General features: G+C 40.3%; 1 protein-coding gene across 1 annotated transcript in view; it reads right to left on the reverse strand.

The window, feature by feature from the left end:
* Mybbp1A (MYB binding protein 1a) overlaps nucleotides 1-23,205 on the reverse strand; it is a 102,548-nt gene that overhangs the window by 21,395 nt on the left and 57,948 nt on the right. The window contains exons 11-15 of the mRNA XM_070079742.1: nucleotides 18,969-19,290; nucleotides 17,662-17,825; nucleotides 12,977-13,114; nucleotides 3,549-3,658; nucleotides 2,334-2,481 (exon numbers count right to left, since the gene is read on the reverse strand). Coding sequence (XP_069935843.1) covers nucleotides 2,334-2,481; nucleotides 3,549-3,658; nucleotides 12,977-13,114; nucleotides 17,662-17,825; nucleotides 18,969-19,290 — 882 coding nt within the window. The remainder of the gene's footprint in view (nucleotides 1-2,333; nucleotides 2,482-3,548; nucleotides 3,659-12,976; nucleotides 13,115-17,661; nucleotides 17,826-18,968; nucleotides 19,291-23,205) is intronic.

Below are 23,205 nucleotides of genomic sequence, written 5' to 3' on the forward strand. Positions count from 1 at the left end.
GCGCTCCCTTTACAGGTGATGGAAAAGAATAACATAGCGGCTAAAAGAGGTCAATATATCTGAAATGCGTAGGGAGACACTGGTCAGAGAAATAGCAAGCATCGAACTCAAGCTAAAGGAATCTTATAGGAGTCAGGAATCGCGAGAAGAACTAAAAGCCATAAATGAAATCGAAAGAAACCCAAAGTATTTCTTCTCCTATGCCAAATCAAAGTCGAGAACAACGTCCAGTATTGGGCCCCTACTTAAACAAGATGGGTCCTACACAGATGACAGCAAGGAAATGAGTGAGCTACTCAAGTCCCAATATGACTCAGTTTTTAGCAAGCCGCTAACCAGACTGAGAGTCGAAGATCAAAATGAACTTTTTATGAGAGAGCCACAAAATTTGGTTAACACAAGCCTATCCGATGTTATCCTGATGCCAAATGACTTCGAACAGGCGATAAATGACAACCCATGCACACTGCCCCAGGGCCAGACTCATGGAACTCTGTGTTCATCAAGAACTGCAAGAAGCCCATATCACGAGCCTTTTCCATCCTATGGAGAGGGAGCATGGACACGGGGGTCGTCCCACAGTTACTAAAAACAACAGGCATAGCCCCACTCCACAAAAAGGGCAGTAAAGCAACAGCAAAGAAATACAGACTGATAGCACTAACATCCCATATCATAAAAATCTTTGAAAAGGTCCTAAGAAGCAAGATCACCACCCATCTAGAAACCCATCAGTTACACAACCCAGGGCAACATGGGTTTAGAACAGGTCGCTCCTGTATGTCTCAACTATTGGATCACTACGACAAGGTCCTAAATGCACTAGAAGATAAAAAGAATGCAGATGTAATATATACAGACTTTGCAAAAGCCTTCGACAAGTGTGACCATGGCGTAATAGCGCATAAAATGCGTGCTAAAGGAATAACAGGAAAAGTCGGTCGATGGATCTATAATTTCCTCACTAACAGAACACAGAGAGTAGTCGTCAACAGAGTAAAGTCCGAGGCAGCTACGGTGAAAAGCTCTGTTCCACAAGGCACAGTACTCGCTCCCATCTTGTTCCTCATCCTCATATCCGACATAGACAAGGATGTCAGCCACAGCACCGTGTCTTCCTTTGTAGATGACACCCGAATCTGCATGACAGTGCCTTCCATTGCAGACACTGCAAGGCTCCAGGCGGACATCAACCGAATCTTTCAGTGGGCTGCAGAAAACAATATGAAGTTCAACGATGAGAAATTTCAATTACTCAGATATGGTAAACACGAGGAAATTAAATCTTCATCAGAGTACAAAACAAATTCTGGCCACAAAATAGAGCGAAACACCAACGTCAAAGACCTGGGAGTGATCATGTTGGAGGATCTCACCTTCAAGGACCATAACATTGTATCAATCGCATCTGCTAGAAAAATGACAGGATGGATAATGAGAACCTTCAAAACTAGGGAGGCCAAGCCCATGATGACACTCTTCAGGTCACTTGTTCTATCTAGGCTGGAATATTGCTGCACACTAACAGCACCTTTCAAGGCAGGTGAAATTGCTGACCTAGAAAATGTACCGAGAACCTTCACGGCACGCATAACGGAGATAAAACACCTCAATTACTGGGAGCGCTTGACGTTCCTAAAACTGTATTCCCTGGAATGCAGGCGGGAGAGATACATGATTATATACACCTGGAAAATCCTAGAGGGACTAGTACAGAACTTGCACACGAAAATCACTCACTACAAAAGCAAAAGACTTGGCAGACGATGCAACGTCCCCCCAATGAAAAGCAGGGGTGTCACTAGCACGTTAAGAGACCATACAATAAGTGTCAGGGGCCCCGAGACTGTTCAACTGCCTCCCAGCATACATAAGGGGGATTACCAACAGACCCCTGGCAGTCTTCAAGCTGGCACTGGACAAGCACCTAAAGTCGGTTCCTGACCAGCCGGGCTGTGGCTCGTACGTTGGTTTGCGTGCAGCCAGCAGCAACAGCCTGGTTGATCAGGCTCTGATCCACCAGGAGGCCTGGTCACAGACCGGGCCGCAGGGGCGTTGACCCCCGGAACTCTCTCCAGGTAAACTCCAGGTAAAACTCCAGGCACATTCACCACACATACCCATTCTCTTATATTTAGGCCAAAATTTACTACTCACAGCTTATCTGTGTGAGCTGAGCTCATGACTTAGATCTACAAGAGGGACCCTAGTGTTAACAGATTTATGTGACAGACAGTGAAAGGGTTATCAAGCAAATGACTTTATATAATGAAAGGGTAAACAATTTTTACAGTCCCTAACCTGGTCAATATAAGAAAGTTGACAAAACTAACCTTTTAGTAAAGCAATGTTCCAGGTGGTTGTAAAAAATGGTAATGAGAGGATTGTCTGGCTTGTGGCTCTCTTCTTGCAGAAGTTGGCAGCCACAGCGATATAGCATTAAGTAGCACTCTAGTACAACATCTATGGAGCTGTCCGACACTGAAAAACACACAAACTGCTTGTAATACTTGTACAAGGACACAGATGCAACTAATGTGACATTTTACAGTGGAAGCATTTCACTCTCCAGGAGCTTCATCAAATTTGATAAACCTCCTGTATGATAAAGCCCCTCTATGTGTTGACTGTTGATGCAAAATAAATTAATTTAATTCAATTTAACTTTTGCATAGCCTGGGCTATGCAAAAATATGATTATCTGGGAGAAAGCAAGGTCCCCCCCTCCCTGTCTTATGGCCAGTCATATATTATAATAATAATAATAATAATCCTAGGTAGTAGGTTGGTAGACAACAACTGCTCAGGGAGGTACTACCGTCCTGCCAAGTGAGTGTAAAACAGATGCCTGTAATTGTTTTACATGATGGTAGGATTGCTGGTGTCTTTTTCTGTCTCGTAAACATGCAAGGCTTCAGATATGTCTTGCTACTTCTACTTACACTTAGGTCACACTACACATGCATTTTTTTTTTGACACGTCGGTCGTCTCCCACCAAGACAGGGTGACCCAAAAAGAAAGAAAATCCCCAAAAAGAAAATACTTTCATCATCATTCAACACTTTCACCTCATTCATACATAATCATTGTCTTTGCCGAGGCACTCAGATACGACAGTACAAGCATATACGTACAATACTACTTTCTATTTTATTTAAAAAATCAATAAAAGGTGAACTGCGAGTTTAAAAAAACTTCATCAAACTTCATTTACTTAACGTAGCATCATCATTAGAATAATGGATTACAATAAAAAACAAGTTTGTGATAAGACACATGTGCACCACCTCAGTATCTTTACTGATGAGACTTTTTGACAAGCAGTGGCTTTTCCCAATCCAATATTGAGAATACTAGAGATAGCAGGTGTTCAGTCCCTTATCAAGGTAGAGGGACTGATCACCTTAAAACTGATTCTCCATTTTTCCAGTCTCCAGTATATACTGACTATTAAATTAAAAGAACCACTTTTTGTCAAAATGTATCATTAACGAACCCAGGCATTTCATACATCTTCATCAAACGCACTGCTCAACATAATACTTACACGCCAATCCATTAGTGAAGAAATTGTCCAAGGTGTTCATTAATACATCAATGGTGGCATCACCAAGGCTGTCACACTTCTTGATCTTCCCCACAAGGAACATGAGGCGCCTGTACAAAGAACTTAAAGTAATGACCATTGCAATTTTCAAATATTTTAGGTTTAAAACATTATTGTACATCACTCATAATAATAATTACAGTAAGCTTTCAACCTTCTCTAGAAAGTGTGATTTTTTTGCAAATACATACAACTGGAAAAGTGCAACTAAAATTGAATAGCAACTAAAGGAGAGCCCCATGTATACGCATCCCCCTTTCAGCATTTCACGTTTTTGTTGATTTTCAACTGAGCCATTGTTCATTATGTTTGGTGCTTTTATCATTTTTCCACCATTTTCACACAGCAGTTGTGTAAGAGAGGTGACCAGCACCATATTTTAAGGTAAATATTGTGTGTCTTGTGTATTTATTTGATTTTTTTACCTGTCATTTTATGCCTAGCTGTATTGAGCACTTAACCACTTCCCCATCTGTGCCGTAATACTATGGGTTTGAATTACACGATGAGCTCAGCTCACTCAGATAAGCAGTGAGCAGTAAATCTGGGTCTAGATATGAGAGAATGGGTCTATGTGGTAAGTGTGCACCATATAAAAAAAAAAAAAATCCTGCCCCCCCACAGTGCATAATGGGAAAAAACTGCAACTGCATTTTTTATTTAAAAGAACGACTTTGCGGTGTATTTTCACATGGTTTTTTTTGGTTTCTTGGTATCATTTGATAGAATGGAAGATATGTTACAGAAATAGAGATGATTTTAATTGGTTTCAGGACTGGAAGTAGCCTGAGATTGAGCTCAAAGTAACAGAAATATTCAGTTTTTGCCAATATTCCAGAAAAAAAAAATTATGTCACTTGCCCAATACACGTCCAACTGGTTAAGTCTAACATCCATTCATGAATGCGCTGACATCATTTATATAAGTATCACAATAATGCATAAATCTTCCATTTTTTAGTATGAATAAAAATTCAAATTGGAATTCATGTGTAAAGCCTGGGAACATAACTAATGAAAAGAAGAAATGTTATTTTAGTGCCATTAATGCCTGCATTGTTTATTTTGAACCTTATTTTGAAATTTGTGTGAAATTGGCCAAATTAGCAATTTCTGATGACTTTTATTAGGTAGATGAAATAGTAGACTGGGGGATTCTTGTGTTCAATTGATAAAATGGAAGCCACACTAGCGAGATAGCTAAGAATTTGGGTGACTGGAACAATGTAATTGGCCTAAGTTAGGACTCAGAGTGGGCAAAATTGCCAATGTGTAATGATCTCTGATACAGCAATACAGTAGGGCCCCACTTTACAGCATTCTGCTAATACAGCAATTTCAAATTATGACTAAAACTCACTATACAGCAACCTGTCTTTCTAGTATGGCATGCCCTACCCGGTTTGTTTAGATTCTCCGTGAGCACGTCTCTCAATTATGTCTGGCAACTTTCCAAAATTTCAAGTGTTTTAAAGCTATTGCATATTTTATATGTGCTCTGATAATAATATTTGTGTACCTGTACCTAAATATACTTACACGCTGTGCTGGCGTGCAGGTACACATTAAAAATCACTAAGAGTGTCCTTCTAGTCATAATGCCATAGTAATAATAATAGTACGTAATAATAATCACTCTTGGGCACATTAAATGTCTTGCTTTACGTTTATACGTATAGGCATTTTCATTAATACATCTATGATATTTTCTTCAAAATTATATAAGAAATGCATTACATAGCATATAAACATGCTATATTTACATCCTATGGAAGTGTGATAGTCGGGCAGAGGGAAAACATTACATTTTCTCTGGTCCAGCACCAGAGAAAATGTGTATGAATCTGCGTTCGGCCTAGTCACTCCCCTTAACACTCCGCTTTTGTTTACAATTCTTGGCATGAATTATTCATTACTTCTCCCTTCGTTTATGATGGCGTCTAAAGGTAGTTGTTAGAAAAGATTAAATTTAGTGAACAAGGTATGTCGATGGTAATAATATGACTCTGGGCCGCAGTGTAGGTACCCAGCAGCTGTAGCCCAGGCGGGCTACACCTACCAGCTACCTACACCTGACTTCCTACAAATAAATACTACTCAACTCTCATCCAACATTAATACTACATACAGTGGACCCCCGCATACCGTTGGCATCACATAATGTTAAATCCGCATACTGCTACATTTTATCGCCAAGATTTTGCCTCGCATACCGCTAAAAAATCCGCTCAATGCTGTTCGTCTGAGACGCGTCTATGTGCGGCCTGAGCCACGCTCACATGTTCCGCCGGTGGCATTGTTTACCAGCCAGCCTCCATGGTAACATCCAAGCATACAATCGGAACATTTCGTATTATTACAGTGTTTTTGGTGATTTTATCTGCAAAATAAGTGACCATGGGCCCCAAGAAAGCTTCTAGTGCCAACCCTACAGCAATAAGGGTGAGAATTACTATAGAGATGAAGAAAAAGATAATTGATAAGTATGAAAGTGGAGTGCGTGTCTCCGAGCTGGCCAGGTTGTATAATAAACCCCAATCAACCATCACTACTATTGGTGGTACAGCTGCTGCTGCTGCTGTACCACCGTCAGCTGCTGCTGCTGCTGCTGCACTGTCAGCTGCTACTGCTGCTGTAGCACCGTCAGCTGCTGCTGCTGCTGTACCACCGTCAGCTGCTGCTGCTGCTGTAGTACCGTCTGCTGCTGCTGTAGCATCGTCTGCTGCTGCTGTAGCATCGTCTGCTGCTGCTGTAGCACTGTCAGCTGCTGCTGTTGTACCACCGTCAGCTGCTGCTGCTGCTGTAGTACCGTCTGCTGCTGCTGTAGTACCGTCTGCTGCTGCTGTAGTACCGTCTGCTGCTGCTGTAGCATCGTCTGCTGCTGCTGTAGCACTGTCAGCTGCTACTGCTGTTGTACCACCGTCAGCTGCTGCTGCTGCTGCTGCTGTAGTACCGTCTGCTGCTGCTGTAGTACCGTCTGCTGCTGCTGTAGCATCGTCTGCTGCTGCTGTAGCACTGTCAGCTGCTGCTGCTGTTGTACCACCATCAGCTGCTGCTGCTGCTGCTGTAGTACCGTCTGCTGCTGCTGCTGTAGTACCGTCTGCTGCTGCTGTAGTACCGTCTGCTGCTGCTGTAGCATCGTCTGCTGCTGCTGTAGCACTGTCAGCTGCTGCTGCTGCTGCTGCTGCTGTAGCACCGTTGTTGGTGTGGCTTATTGAGAATACCAAGAAACAATTAACCCCAGAGGATTTGCCACCCAGGATAACCCAAAAAAGTCAGTGTCATCGAAGACTGTCTAACTTATTTCCATTTGCGTCCTTAATCTTGTCTCCCAGGATGCAACCCACACCAGTCGACTAACACCCAGGTGAACAGGGAAAAAATGCCTGGAACTAGTGCTCATATTGGTGAATTTAAAGCCAGCAAAGGTTGATTTGAGAGATTTAAGAATCGTAGTGGCATACACAGTGTGATAAGGCCTGTTCTGGAAGAAAATGCCAAACAGGACCTACAGTACTCAGGAGGAAAAGGCACTCCCAGGACACAGTGTCTCATCAGTCATTGCTGCATCGTCAATAAAGGTAAGTGTCATTTATTCTTCATTTAGTAGAGTAGTACATGCACAATATATATTGTGCATGTACTACTCTACTATTGTGCATGTATCCTTCTCTTTGTGTGTAGGAAAATGTATATTTCATGTGGTAAAATTTTTTTTTCATACTTTTGGGTGTCTTGCACGGATTAATTTGATTTCCATTATTTCTTATGGGGAAAATTCATTCGCATAACGATAATTTCGCATAACAATGAGCTCTCTTGCACGGATTAATATCGCTATGTGGGGTCCACTGTATATATTAAGGTTCTAGGTAGTAGGTTGGTAGACAGCAACCGCCCAGGGAGGTACTACCGTCCTGCCAAGTGAGTGTAAAACGAAAGCCTGCAATTGTTTTACATGATGGTAGGATTGCTGGTGTCTTTTTTCTGTCTCATAAACATGCAAGATTTCAGGTACATCTTGCTACTTCTACTTACACTTAGGTCACACTACACATGCATGTACAAGCATATATACATACCCCTCTGGGTTTTCTTCTATTTTCTTTCTAGTTCTTGTTCTTGTTTATTTCCTCTTATCTCCATGGGGAAGTGGAACAGAATTCTTCCTCTGTAAGCCATGCGTGTCGTAAGAGGCGAGTAAAATGCCAGGGGCAAGGGGCTAGTAACCCCTTCTCCTGTATATATTACTAAATTTGAAAGGAGAAACTTTCGTTTTTCCTTTTGGGCCACCCTGCCTCGGTGGGATATGGCTGGTATGTTGAAAGAAGAAGAAATAATGAGTGTACTGTATGTGTATTTTATTTCTCTGGGCTGCTTTAGATATCATATATGTATTAAGTTTGGGATGGGGAGCCAGGGCTACCTACACCTGACTTCCTATAAGTAAGTACTACTCACCTCTCACCCTACATTAGTAAGACTACAAATATTTTAAGGTAAGTAATGAATGTAGTGTAAGTATTTTACTTTTAATTGTGCTTTTTAATGTCTAGTTCTATTACTAACTTAATATAAGTTAGGGTAAACTTGTTGTCTAGCATGTATATGCATTTATAAGTGGACAAAAAATGGCGTTCTGCTTTCCGGCGATAGCCTGGAACTTAACCTGCCATGTAAGTTGGGGCCCTACTCTATTTGGGAAAGTGTAATTTCTTAAGTTTTCTATCATATTTTGTACTTTTTATTTTATTACCTTTAGAAAATGAATCTACCATTTCATAAGAAAAAAATATTTGTTTTTTAAATTCTTGGACACTGTGGACACTTTTCAGATCAGGGGTTTGGACACCTAAAGGGTGATATATGATAGTGTAAACAAGTTATCAGGCATTATAGATGCATTTTATATTGAAAAAAAAAAAAAAATGCTCTTTTTCCACTTGCCAGTGATTTTTGTATATAGCACGGGGTCAGGAACCTAAGAACCGTACAAACGGGGCCCTCCTGCACTATGAAAGACTCTTCATGTGCTATTTAATTTATTAAAATATAATGCAATATGGAAAATGCAATAAGAAAGCTTACTTCATTATGAATTTACTAATTCAACTATACAAGTTCAATAACAAGTTCAGTAACATTTATGAAGGGATTCAGGGAAACCGGCAGGCCGGACTTGAGTCCTGGAGATGGGACGTACAGTGCCTGCACTCTGAAGGAGGGGTGTTAATGTTGCAGTTTAAAAACTGTAGTGTAAAACACCCTTCTGGCAAGACAGTGATGGAGTGAATGATGGTGAAAGTTTTTCTTTTTCGAGCCACCCTGCCTTGGTGGGAATCGGTCAGTGTGTTAATAAAAAAAATAAAAAAAGTTCAATAAGTATTTTTACTCTTAGTTTAAGTGTAATCCAAATAGTGATCACAATTTTGAACTTTACCATAATAAACATTGTATTCCCATTAACACTTCCTATTAACACTTATACAGTGGACCCCCGAGTTTCGTGATTAATCTGTTCCAGAGAGCCCGCTGAAGGTCGAAATTCATGAAACTTAAAACCATTTTCCCCATAAGAAATAATGTAAATAAAATTAATCCGTTCCAGACACCCAAAAATATTAAAATACAATATTTTTTTTTCAAATTAAATAAAGATTTACATAATGAAAACAATCAGAAATCAAGTACATGCATTTAAAACAAATAATAATAACATTACACTTACCTTTACTGAAGACTTCTGGGTGGATGGAAGATGGGAGGAAGTGATAGGAGGAAGGTGTACACTATTGTTTGGAAGGAGAATCTCCTTCCATTAGGACTTTAGGTAGCAAGTCCTTATCTGGGGTTACTTCCCTTCTTTTAATGCCAATGGGGACAACTTGAGAGTCACTGGACCCCTGGCACACAAAATATCTATCCAGAGAGGTATTTTTCTGGCATTTCTTTAAGATTTCCCTGAAGTGGGACACAACACTGTCATTGTACATGTTGCAGATACGGCTTGTTTCAGCTTGGTCAGGGTGATACTTTTCAACAAAACTTTGCAACTCATTCCACATTCCACACATGTCCTTAATCACTGAAGAACATAAGAACATAAGAATGTAGGAACACTGCAGAAGGCCTACTGGCCCATACGAGGCAGGTCCTTATCAAAACGACATCTACCTAAAGCTACCCAAGAAATAACTCCCGTACCCCATGACACCAATCAAACCTCATCCACTCCCTCTTCCTCCTCCTCTGAAGCAAGTTCCTCGGCTGTGGTCTGATGCTGTTCCAGTTGAAGCTCTTGCAGTTCGTCAGTGGTTAGCTCTTCCCTGTGGTCCTCCACCAACTCTTCCACATCCCCGTCACTCACTTTATTTACCAAAGGGCTTGCACTAGCTTTCCCTGGGTCCATGATGACTTATTTAGCAGTTGCAAGCACAAAAAACAATGGATTATTATGAAATGTGTTGTATGAACCCGCGGGGTGATGGTCACGTGTTGGTAAACAATGGCACACTAAGCGTGAATGGTGTGGGAGACTGGCTTTGTGTGCGTGGTGACGGGTGGACGGGTACCGGACGATTGCCAAAACACGAGTTTTTTCACGAAACTCGAGGCCAAATTTTTCCCAAAAAAAAAAAAAAAAACAAAAAAAAAAAAAAAAAAAAAAAAAAAAAAAAAAAAAAAAAAAAAAAAAAATCACCGAAGGTCGAATTTCGCGAAAGTCGAGGCTGCCGAAACTCAGGGGTCCACTGTATACTTTTTTACAACATGATTTATTCATATATTAAAAATGACTGTGTAACATTTTCAGTACAGTGGACCCCCGGTTAACGATTTTAATCCGTGCAAGAGGGCTCATCGTTATGCGAAATAATCGTTATGCGAATGAATTTTCCCCATAAGAAATAATGGAAATAAAATTAATCCGTGCAAGACGCCCAAAAGTATGAAAAAAATTTTTTTTTACCACATGAAATGTTAATTTTAATACACACAAACTGAAAAAGGCATGCACAATTAAATGACACTTACTTTTATTGAAGATCTGGTGATGATTGATGGGATGGGAGGAGGGGAGAGCATTATCTTCTTACTGTTTAGAAGGGGAATCCCCTTCCATTAGGACTTGAGGTAGTAAGTCCTTTTCTGGGGTTACTTCCCTTCTTTTTTTAATGCCACTAGGGCCAGCTTCAGAGTCACTGGACTTCTTTCGCACAAGATATCTGTCCATAGTGGCCTGTACCTCTCGTTCCTTTATGACTTGCCTAAAGTGTTTCACAACATTGTCAGTGTAATAATCACCAGCACGGCTTGCAATAGCTGTGTGAGGGTGATTTTCATCCATGAAGGTTTGCACTTCAAGCCACTTAGCACAGATTTCCTTTATCTTTGTAGTAGGCAACTTCTTCAATTTCTCTGTCCCCTCCTCTGAACCAGTTTCCCCAGGTCTGGCCTCTTGCTCTTGAAGTTGATCTATCAGCTCATCAGTGGTTAGTTCTTCATTGTCCTCCTCCACCAACTCTTCCACATCCTCCCCACTAACCTCCAACCCCAAGGACTTTCCCAATGCCACAATGGATTCCTCAACTGGCACAGGATTCTCAGGGTTAGCCTCAAACCCTTCAAAATCCCTTTTGTCTACACATTCTGGCCACAGTTTCTTCCAAGCAGAGTTCAAGGTCCTCTTAGTCCCTTCCTCCCAAGCCTTACCTATAAGGTTTACACAATTGAGGATATTAAAGTGATCTCTCCAAAACTCTCTTAGAGTCAGTTGAGTTTCTGAGGTCATTACAAAGCACCTTTCAAACAGAGCTTTTGTGTACAGTTTCTTGAAGTTGGAAATAACCTGCTGGTCCATGGGCTGCAGGAGAGGAGTGGTATTAGGAGGCAAAAACTTCACCTTAATGAAGCTCATGTCCCCATAAAGTCGCTCTGCCACGTCTGTAGGATGACCAGGGGCATTGTCTAACACCAGGAGGCACTTAAGTTCTAATTTCTTTTCAGTTAGGTAATCTTTCACATTGGGGGCAAATGCATGGTGTAACCAGTTATAGAAAAATTCCCTAGTGACCCATGCCTTACTGTTTGCCCTCCACAGCACACACAAATTATCCTTGAGGACATTCTTTTGCCTGAACGCTCTGGGAGTTTCAGAGTGATACACTAATAAAGGCTTCACTTTGCAATCACCAGTAGCATTGGCACACATCAACAAAGTAAGCCTGTCTTTCATAGGCTTATGTCCTGGGAGTGCCTTTTCCTCCTGAGTAATGTAGGTCCTGCTTGGCATTTTCTTCCAGAACAGGCCTGTTTCATCACAATTAAACACTTGTTCAGGTTTCAGTCCTTCAGTTTCTATGTACTCCTTGAATTCCTGCACATATTTTTCAGCCGCTTTGTGGTCCGAACTGGCAGCCTCACCATGCCTTATCACACTATGGATGCCACTACGCTTCTTAAATCTCTCAAACCAACCTTTGCTGGCCTTAAATTCACTCACATCATCACTAGTTGCAGGCATTTTTTTAATTAAATCCTCATGCAACTTCCTAGCCTTTTCACATATGATCGCTTGAGAGACGCTATCTCCTGCTATCTGTTTTTCATTTATCCACACCAATAAGAGTCTCTCAACATCTTCCATCACTTGCGATCTTTGTTTCGAAAACACAGTTGAACCTTTGGCAAGAACAGCTTCCTTGATTGTCTTTCTGGTGCCCACAATAGTAGCGATGGTTGATTGGGGTTTCTTGTACAGCTTGACTAGGTCGGCTATACGCACTCCACTTTCATACTTATCAATTATCTCTTTCTTCATTTCTATAGTAATTCTTACCCTTTGAGGTGTAGGGTTGGCACTAGAAGCTTTCTTGGGGCCCATGGTCACTTATTTTCCAGAAACAGCACCGAAAATACTGTAATAATACGAAATATTCCGAGTGTATGCTTGGATGTTACCGCGGAGGCTGGCTGGTAAACAATGGGACGGCTGGCACATGTGAGGCTGGCTGAGGGCACATTGGACGCGTCTCGGACGAAAATCGGTAAGCGGGTTTTTAATCGGTATGCGCGGCAAAAATTTTGCGATAAAAGTAATCGGTATGCGGAAAAATCGCTATGTGATGCCATCGTTATGCGGGGGTCCACTGTATTTCCTTAAACAATAATTAAGGCTGACTTATTTTTAAGATGAATTTTTTTTTTTGTATTGTCAAATATACTGAGCATGATATGTAAATCCATGGTGCATCTCAGTGTGCCTACACCTTGTTTAACACTGACCTGTATAACACTGTTCTGTTTGACCCTGTTCTCTTTAACACTAACCTAATGTTTAGCACAAAACATCAATGATTATCAATACCAACCTGAGTTTATTCTGAAGGTCTTGCTTACGTGTGTCTTTATCTGCATTGTAGAGGGCAATGCAGAGTGGGTTAATTATACCCAAGAGCAAACCCATGGCAGGCGACTCCTTCAAGAAGATTTCTAGCAAGCCGCACACTCTGAAAAATATATTAATAAAAATAAAAAGAACCTTTAAAGTATATATTTTTATGACAAAGTATATCCATGAAGTGATGATTCAAGCTAGTCATCATTCCCAAGTGATGATTCAAGCTACAAATCATTCCCAAGTGATGATTCAAGCTACAAATCATTCCCAAGTGATGATTCAAGCTACAAATCATTCCCAAGTGATGATTCAAGCTACAAATCATTCCCAAGTGATGATTCAAGTTACAAAAAAAAGTATGTGACAGAGCCAACTAGGGGAAATAACCTCTTTGACTTGGTTCTTGCCAGTAGGGAAACACTAATTAATAATCTTGAGGTTAATGATGAGCTTGGAGAAAGTGATCACAAATCACTCAGTTTTAATATATCATGGAATTCCCCTAATAATGGCAATCAAGTCTCCGTCCCTGACTTTCGCTTGGCTGATTTCATAGGACTGAAAAATTACTTAGGTGGGCGAAACTGGAATGACCTGACTAAGGGTCAGGTAGGTGGTGATGGTTGCCGATATGATGCTTTCCAGGGCATAGTTCTAGCTGCTCAGTCAAATTATGTTCCAAATAGGGAAATCAGATCAAACAAAAATGATCCTAAATGGATGAACAATAGATTAAAATATCTGATTGGTCAAAAGAGAGGCATATATAGGCAAATCAAAAGAGAGGGGCAATTAAGAAATCGATATATTCAGTTAAAGAGAGAAATAAAAAAGGGAATTAGAAAAGCAAAAAGAGATTATGAGGTTAAAGTTGCAAGAGAATCGAAGACTAACCCAAAAGGATTCTTTCAGGTATACAGAAGTAAGATCAGGGACAAGATAGGCCCACTCAAAAGTTCCTCGGGTCAGCTCACTGACAGTGATAAGGAAATGTGTAGAATTTTTAACACATACTTCCTCTCAGTTTTTACACAGGAGGATACCAGCGATATTCCAGAAATGATAAATTATGTAGAACAGGACGATAATAAACTGTACACGATTAGGGTCACAAGTGACATGGTCCTTAGGCAAATAGATAAATTAAAACCTAACAAATCCCCAGGCCCTGATGAACTGTATGCAAGGGTTCTAAAGGAATGTAAAGAGGAGCTTAGCAAACCTTTGGCTAATCTTTTCAACATATCACTACAAACTGGCATGGTGCCAGATAAGTGGAAAATGGCAAATGTGATACCTATTTTCAAAGCAGGTGACAGGTCCTTAGCTTCGAACTATAGACCAATAAGCCTAACCTCCATAGTGGGAAAATTTATGGAATCAATAATTGCAGAGGCAGTTCGTAGCCACCTTGAAAAGCATAAATTAATCAACGAATCTCAGCATGGTTTTACAAAGGGGCGTTCCTGCCTTACGAATTTATTAACTTTTTTCACTAAGGTATTTGAGGAGGTAGATCATGGTAATGAATATGATATTGTGTATATGGACTTCAGTAAGGCTTTTGACAGGGTCCCACATCAGAGACTATTGAGGAAAATTAAGGCACATGGAATAGGAGGAGAAATTTTTTCCTGGATAGAGGCATGGTTGACAAATAGGCAGCAGAGAGTTTGCATAAATGGGGAGAAATCAAAGTGGGGAAGCGTCACGAGCGGTGTTCCACAGGGGTCAGTGTTGGGCCCCCTGCTGTTCACAATCTACATAAATGACATAGATGAGGGCATAAAGAGCGACATCAGCAAGTTTGCCGATGACACCAAAATAGGCCATCGAATTCATTCTGACGAGGACATTAGAGCACTCCAGGAAGATTTGAATAGACTGATGCAGTGGTCGGAGAAGTGGCAGATGCAGTTTAATATAGACAAATGCAAAGTTCTAAATGTTGGACAGGACAATAACCATGCCACATATAAACTAAATAATGTAGATCTTAATATTATGGATTGCAAAAAAGATTTAGGAGTTCTGGTTAGCAGTAATCTGAAACCAAGGCAACAGTGCATAAGTGTTCGCAATAAAGCTAATAGAGTCCTTGGCTTCATATCAAGAAGCATAAATAATAGGAGTCCTCAGGTTGTTCTTCAACTCTATACATCCTTGGTTAGGCCTCATTTAGATTATGCTGCACAGTTTTGGTCACCGTATTACAGAATGGATATAAATGCTCTGGAAAATGTACAAAGGAGGATGACAAAGTTGATCCCATGTATCAGAAACCTTCCCTATGAGGATAGACTAAGGGCCCTGAATCTGCACTCTCTAGAAAGACGTAGAATTAGGGGGGATATGATTGAGGTGTATAAATGGAAGACAGGAATAAATAAAGGGGATGTAAATAGTGTGCTGAAAATATCTAGCCTAGACAGGACTCGCAGCAATGGTTTTAAGTTGGAAAAATTCAAATTCAGGAAGGATATAGGAAAGTACTGGTTTGGTAATTGAGTTGTGGATGACGAACAAACTCCCAAGTACAGTTATAGAGGCCAGAACGTTGTGTAGCTTTAAAAATAGGTTGGATAAATACATGAGTGGATGTGGGTGGGTATGAGTTGGACCTGATAGCTTGTGCTACCAGGTTGGTTGCCGTGTTCCTCCCTTAAGTCAATGTGACCTGACCTGACTAGGTTGGGTGCATTGGCTTAAGCCGGTAGGAGACTTGGACCTGCCTCGCATGGGCCAGTAGGCCTGCTGCAGTGTTCCTTCGTTCTTATGTTATGTTCATAAATCATTCCCAAGTGATGATTAAAGCTACAAATCATTCCCAAGAGTTGATTCAAGCTACAAATCATTCCCAAGAGATGATTCAAGCTACAAATCATTCCCAAGAGATGATTCAAGCTACAAATTATTCCCAAGAGATGATTCAAGCTACAAATCATTCCCAAGTGATGATTCAAGCTACAAATCATTCCCAAGTGATGATTCAAGCTACAAATCATTCCCAAGTGATGATTCAAGCTACAAATCATTCCCAAGTGATGATTCAAGCTACAAATCATTCCCAAGTGATGATTCAAGCTACAAATCATTCCCAAGTGATGATTCAAGCTACAAATCATTCCCAAGTGATGATTCAAGCTACAAATCATTCCCAAGTGATGATTCAAGCTACAAATCATTCCCAAGTGATGATTCAAGCTACAAATCATTCCCAAGAGATGATTCAAGCTACAAATCATTCCCAAGAGATGATTCAAGCTACAAATCATTCCCAAGTGATGATTCAAGCTACAAATCATTCCCAAGAGATGATTCAAGCTACAAATCATTCCCAAGAGATGATTCAAGCTACAAATCATTCCCAAGTGATGATTCAAGCTACAAATCATTCCCAAGTGATGATTCAAGCTACTAATCATCCCTAAGACATCAACAGTAATTACAGTGAAGCACCCATTATTATAATTCATCATCCAGCCTTTTTAAAGCATTGCAGTAGAGCACAAACTCAAGAATAATATGTATTAATTCCATTAATGGTTTTCTTATAAAAGCTTTGGTTTGCTAGTTACATTAATCCATTCACTGTCTCCAAAGTACGTATATATACATTTTTGAAGCTACTGGTTCTTGTGTAGACCTACGACTTGATCACAGCATCTGCAAATATGCTGGGAGCAGTAAATTATGGTCTTGATGTGAGAAAATGGGTCTATGTGGTAGGTGTACTCAGAACAAAAATAATCTTGTCCCATGCAGTGAATGACGGGGCTAACTTCTGACCTCATATTTGGGTAAAACTAGTAAATTTGGGGTATTTCTATGGTGGTTTTCATGCTTTTATAACTGTTTCTTGGTGTCAATTGGCAGACTGGAAGACATGCTAGTGAAATGGAGATGATTCTGGTTAGCTCTCAGATCAGAAATAGTCTGAAATAAGCCTCAAAGTGGCAGAAATATTTTGGCAATTTTTCTGATTAGTAGGAGCTTCCCTGTCTACCTTTGGTAAGTCGAGTTCCAAGAGTCTTTCTACTCCCAGAGTCCAGCCATGGGCCAGGCTCATTTATGAGTTTTTTACTAGGTTTGCTTCAGTTACTGGGATGACCTAAACCACAACTAATCATTCTTGGTTACATTTAATTAGCCAAAAAAAACAGGATAAAACTTGGTTATTTTTTGTGATGATGGATTCAAAATGGAGGGCAACTGTTATATGGGAGAGGCCTGGGGATGTGATTAACAAACAGAGGAAGGTTGTTTTAGTAGCTGCAATGCCTACAGTGTTCATTTTGGACTTGAGTCCTGGAGGTGGTAAGTACAGTGCCTACACTCTGCAGGAGTTGGGATATTTGTAGTTTGAAGGTGTGCTTCTGGAAAGACAGTGACCACTGAGTGATGGTGAAAATGTCTTTTTCAGGTCCCCTTACCTCAGTGAGAGACTGAAACAATTCTTATACAATCTGTCTTCCATGCCGATTATTATTATCATTCACAAGGAAAGTGCTAAACCTGTATGGATCACACCTCTTCTGGGTAATGGAAGGTAATTAGTTTTGATTTAAGAAGAAGGTAGCCCTAATTCCATGAATCAGAAGCCCTTGATATCATTAAGACCCTTCCCCCACTATGAAAGGTCAAGTAATAACATACTTGGACTGGAAGTGCATGAGGTTCTTCTCATCCTTGGGAAGCTTCTGAAGGCCTCCCTTCTTCTTGGCCTTCTGCTTGCTTTGAAATGCTGCCATGACTGCACCAAGTTGTCGGTCTAAGTTGTCAAGTTCCTCCTGAGGAACGCTGTCCATATCTACATCAACCTGAGGAAGCATAACTTGATTAACTTGAGCTAATAGGGTTTAGAGCCCATCTACTACACAACAGTCACTAAAATTGCACCTGACCTGATTAGAGTAACCTCTATGTATATACCCAGTGTACATGCACAGGGTATATACTACTAGTGCTACTACTTCCACCACCATTATTGCTGCCACTTCTACCACCACCATTACTACTTCCACTACTATACTACTACCACCACCATTACTACTTCCACTACTATACTACTACAACCACCATTACTACTTCCACTACTATACTACTACCACCACCATTACTACTTCCACTACTATACTACTACAACCACCATTACTACTTCCACTGCTACTACTACCACCACCACTATTACTTCCACTGCTACTACTACCACCACCACTATTACTTCCACTGCTACTACTACCACCACCACTATTACTTCCACTGCTACTACTACCACCACCACTATTACTTCCACTGCTACTACTACCACCACCACTATTACTTCCACTGCTACTACTACCACCACCACTATTACTTCCACTGCTACTACTACCACCACCATTACTTCCACTGCTACTACTACCACCACCACCATTACTTCCACTGCTACTACTACCACCACCACCATTACTACTTCCACTACTATACTACTACCACCACCATTACTACTTGCACTACCATTACTACTTCCACTACTACTACCACCACAATTACTACTTCCACTACTATACTACTACCACCACCATTACTACTTCCACTACTATACTACTACCACCACCATTACTTCCACTACTATACTACTACCACCACCACCATTACTTCCACTGCTACTACTACCACTACTCCCTCCTCTTCTACCACTCTCATCTCCTGCCCCTCTAGTATATATTCTGGATCTCTTCAATTCACATTTCTGTGTGTGACTTGTTAATGATTCAAATTGGACCAAAACTTCCTCTAATGTTTCAGTCTACTGATTGCAGGTTATTTCTGTGTTGAAAAAAGTCACTGGGATTATTATATCTGAATACCTCTGGCAAGAAAGCTATTGAATGAGCAACAGTGAATGTGATTCCCTGTTTGGGTCACTCAATAAGGACATGGTAAAATACTTAGTTCAATATCATGGTAAAAGTACTTACATCAATATCACCAGCAACAGCTACCATCTTCTGCCTGAGGCCATGAATGTTTAAAGTGTCTCCACTTTCATCTTCACTTTCATCATCTTCCTCATCATCCTCACCTGAATCTGACTTCATTTCACTCTCTGGATTATTTTCTTCATCTATTTCCTCTTCACTTTCATTGCTTTGCTCATCTTTACTGTGCATGTCACCTTGCTCAGGGTTGAGGTCATCGCACCAATCAGTGTCTTTATTAATGAGATGTTTAGTATTGGCCGGGTCTAAGACATCAGTGAGGATAGTGAGTGTTGTGTGTGTCATCTCTGGGCACATTAACCTGTAACAACATATAAACCTTAGTGATTATTATAATCAAAACTAAGGGCTAAACCCACATGGGTCATATAGCTCTACAGGGTGGGATGTACTAAAGAAGGAATTTGTGAAGATCGAAGACCAATGAGTGTTAGGAGTGTACAAGAGGAAGAGTTAGCAAGGTTAGTGTGAAGTGCTAAAGGGAAAAATATAATCAGAGTTGGTATAATAAAGCAGTTACTGACAAAGTTAGAGAATCTGTGTCATACAGATATTATGATCACAACAATGTCTGTGTAACACAGGAATAAATGTGGGCATTTAACGAAGTTTAACCCTTAAACTGTCCAAATGTAGATCTATGTTTGCACATGTAGTGCTCTGACCTTGATTTTCTCCATAAGAAATAATGTACAAAAATGTATATCTACGTTTGGAGTGCTTCACGATCGAACGTAGATCTATGTTTGGACAGTTAGAGGGGTTAATGAAGTACAACTAGTCATCAGTGAAAACAACCAGCAGAGGTGAAAGCTGATGGAAACTGCCTTAATTGCCAAAACTGACACTATCCCACAAAGGTCTGGAAGCTTAGTGTTTCTAAACTTTTGACTAAAAAGAGTGTTATTTACACGAGGATCTGCCATGACATGAAGACTGTGAACATGGAAAAGCTATACAACAGACCTACTGGTACATGCTTAAGAGCTCCTGCTGAGATCCATCCGCTCTCACTTATATATATGTCCAACATATTCTCTGCCATCTGACCTACCACCTGCCTCACTTCACTCTTGCTTCAGGTCACATGCATTGTCTATTATATATTAATATGTTTTAACTTCCTAGGTAGTAGGTTGGTAGACAGCAACCGCCCAGGGAGGTACTACCGTCCTGCCAAGTGAGTGTAAAACGAAAGCCTGTAATTGTTTTACATGATGGTAGGATTGCTGGTTTCCTTTTTTCTGTCTCATGAACATGCAAGATTTCAGGTACGTCTTGCTACTTCTACTTACACTTAGGTCACACTACACATACATGTACAAGCGTATATATACATAACCCTCTGGGTTTTCTTCTATTTTCTTTCTAGTTCTTGTTTATTTCCTCTTATCTCCATGGGGAAGTGGAACAGAATTCTTCCTCCATAAGCCATGCATGTTGTAAGAGGCGACTAAAATGCCGGGAGCAAGGGGCTAGTAACCCCTTCTCCTGTATATATTACTAAATTTGAAAGGAGAAACTTTCGTTTTTCCTTTTGGGCCACCCCGCCTCGGTGGGATACGGCCGGTGTGTTGAAAGAAAGATGTTTTAACTTACTCTGTATAAGGACTGATAGTCACTCACGGCAAAACATTTCCCTTAATAAATGTCCTCAACTGTACACAAGCGACTTTTTCTACAGTTTGTCGGTATCACCAGACCATTTACAACCAAGAGTTCATAGTATGGAGGAACACTGGAACAGGCCTATTGGCCTATGCTAGGCAACTCCAACTCATGGTCGTAAGCTCCTCTCTTCTATGTGCGGGTTATTTGTGTATCATGGCCAAAACTGCATTAGGCCTACTGAGCCAAGTTAGGCAGCTTCTCAAATCCAACACTACCACTGAGCCATTTATGTGACCAAGGTGTTTTTCCTCTGACTGAAGTAATGTCTTCAATACACCTCACCTGACTCTCCATGTCACTACTCTAGAAAAACAAACACAAATACAGTATAATTCAATCCTTTATTGATTATGTTTCATCCACACAGTGTTTTGGACTTCATCAACTCACAAACACATCTCTTATACAGCATTTGTGTTTATTTTTCCATCGTGTCAGTATTTTATACCATTTATCTCCATCTCACTATCAATATGTACATAGTCTCTTCCTAGGTACATCAATATGTACATCCTCTCTTCCTAGGTACATCAATATGTACATCCTCTCTTCCTAGGTACATCAATATGTACATCCTCTCTTCCTAGGTACATCAATATGTACATCCTCTCTTCCTAGGTACATCTATATGTACATCCTCTCTTCCTAGGTACATCAATATGTACATCCTCTCTTCCTAGGTACATCAATATGTACATCCTCTCTTCCTAGGTACATCAATATGTACATCCTCTCTTCCTAGGTACATCAATATGTACATCCTCTCTTCCTAGGTACATCAATATGTACATCCTCTCTTCCTAGGTACATCAATATGTACATCCTCTCTTCCTAGGTACATCTATATGTACATCCTCTCTTCCTAGGTACATCAATATGTACATCCTCTCTTCCTAGGTACATCAATATGTACATCCTCTCTTCCTAGGTACATCAATATGTACATCCTCTCTTCCTAGGCACATCAATATGTACATCCTCTCTTCCTAGGTACATCAATATGTACATCCTCTCTTCCTAGGTACATCAATATGTACATCCTCTCTTCCTAGGTACATCAATATGTACATCCTCTCTTCCTAGGTACATCAATATGTACATCCTCTCTTCCTAGGTACATCTATATGTACATCCTCTCTTCCTAGGTACATCAATATGTACATCCTCTCTTCCTAGGTACATCAATATGTACATCCTCTCTTCCTAGGTACATCAATATGTACATCCTCTCTTCCTAGGTACATCAATATGTACATCCTCTCTTCCTAGGTACATCAATATGTACATCCTCTCTTCCTAGGTACATCAATATGTACATCCTCTCTTCCTAGGTACATCAATATGTACATCCTCTCTTCCTAGGTACATCAATATGTACATCCTCTCTTCCTAGGTACATCAATATGTACATCCTCTCTTCCTAGGTACATCAATATGTACATCCTCTCTTCCTAGGTACATCAATATGTACATCCTCTCTTCCTAGGTACATCAATATGTACATCCTCTCTTCCTAGGTACATCAATATGTACATCCTCTCTTCCTAGGTACATCAATATGTACATCCTCTCTTCCTAGGTACATCAATATGTACATCCTCTCTTCCTAGGTACATCAATATGTACATCCTCTCTTCCTAGGTACATCAATATGTACATCCTCTCTTCCTAGGTACATCAATATGTACATCCTCTCTTCCTAGGTACATCTATATGTACATCCTCTCTTCCTAGGTACATCTATATGTACATCCTCTCTTCCTAGGTACATCTATATGTACATCCTCTCTTCCTAGGTACATCTATATGTACATCCTCTCTTCCTAGGTACATCAATATGTAAATCCTCTCTTCCTAGGTACATCAATATGTACATCCTCTCTTCCTAGGTACATCTATATGTACATCCTCTCTTCCTAGGTACATCTATATGTACATCCTCTCTTCCTAGGTACATCTATATGTACATCCTCTCTTCCTAGGTACATCTATATGTACATCCTCTCTTCCTAGGTACATCAATATGTACATCCTCTCTTCCTAGGTACATCTATATGTACATCCTCTCTTCCTAGGTACATCTATATGTACATCCTCTCTTCCTAGGTACATCTATATGTACATCATCTCTTCCTAGGTACATCTATATGTACATCCTCTCTTCCTAGGTACATCTATATGTACATCATCTCTTCCTAGGTACATCTATATGTACATCCTCTCTTCCTAGGTACATCTATATGTACATCCTCTCTTCCTAGGTACATCATCTCTTCCTAGGTACATCTATATGTACATCCTCTCTTCCTAGGTACATCTATATGTACATCATCTCTTCCTAGGTACATCAATATGTACATCATCTCTTCCTAGGTACATCAATATGTACATCCTCTCTTCCTAGGTACATCAATATGTACATCCTCTCTTCCTAGGTACATCAATATGTACATCCTCTCTTCCTAGGTACATCAATATGTACATCCTCTCTTCCTAGGTACATCAATATGTACATCCTCTCTTCCTAGGTACATCTATATGTACA

Source organism: Cherax quadricarinatus, unplaced genomic scaffold (genome assembly GCF_038502225.1).
Source record: "Cherax quadricarinatus isolate ZL_2023a unplaced genomic scaffold, ASM3850222v1 Contig12, whole genome shotgun sequence".
NCBI lineage: Eukaryota > Metazoa > Arthropoda > Malacostraca > Decapoda > Parastacidae > Cherax > Cherax quadricarinatus.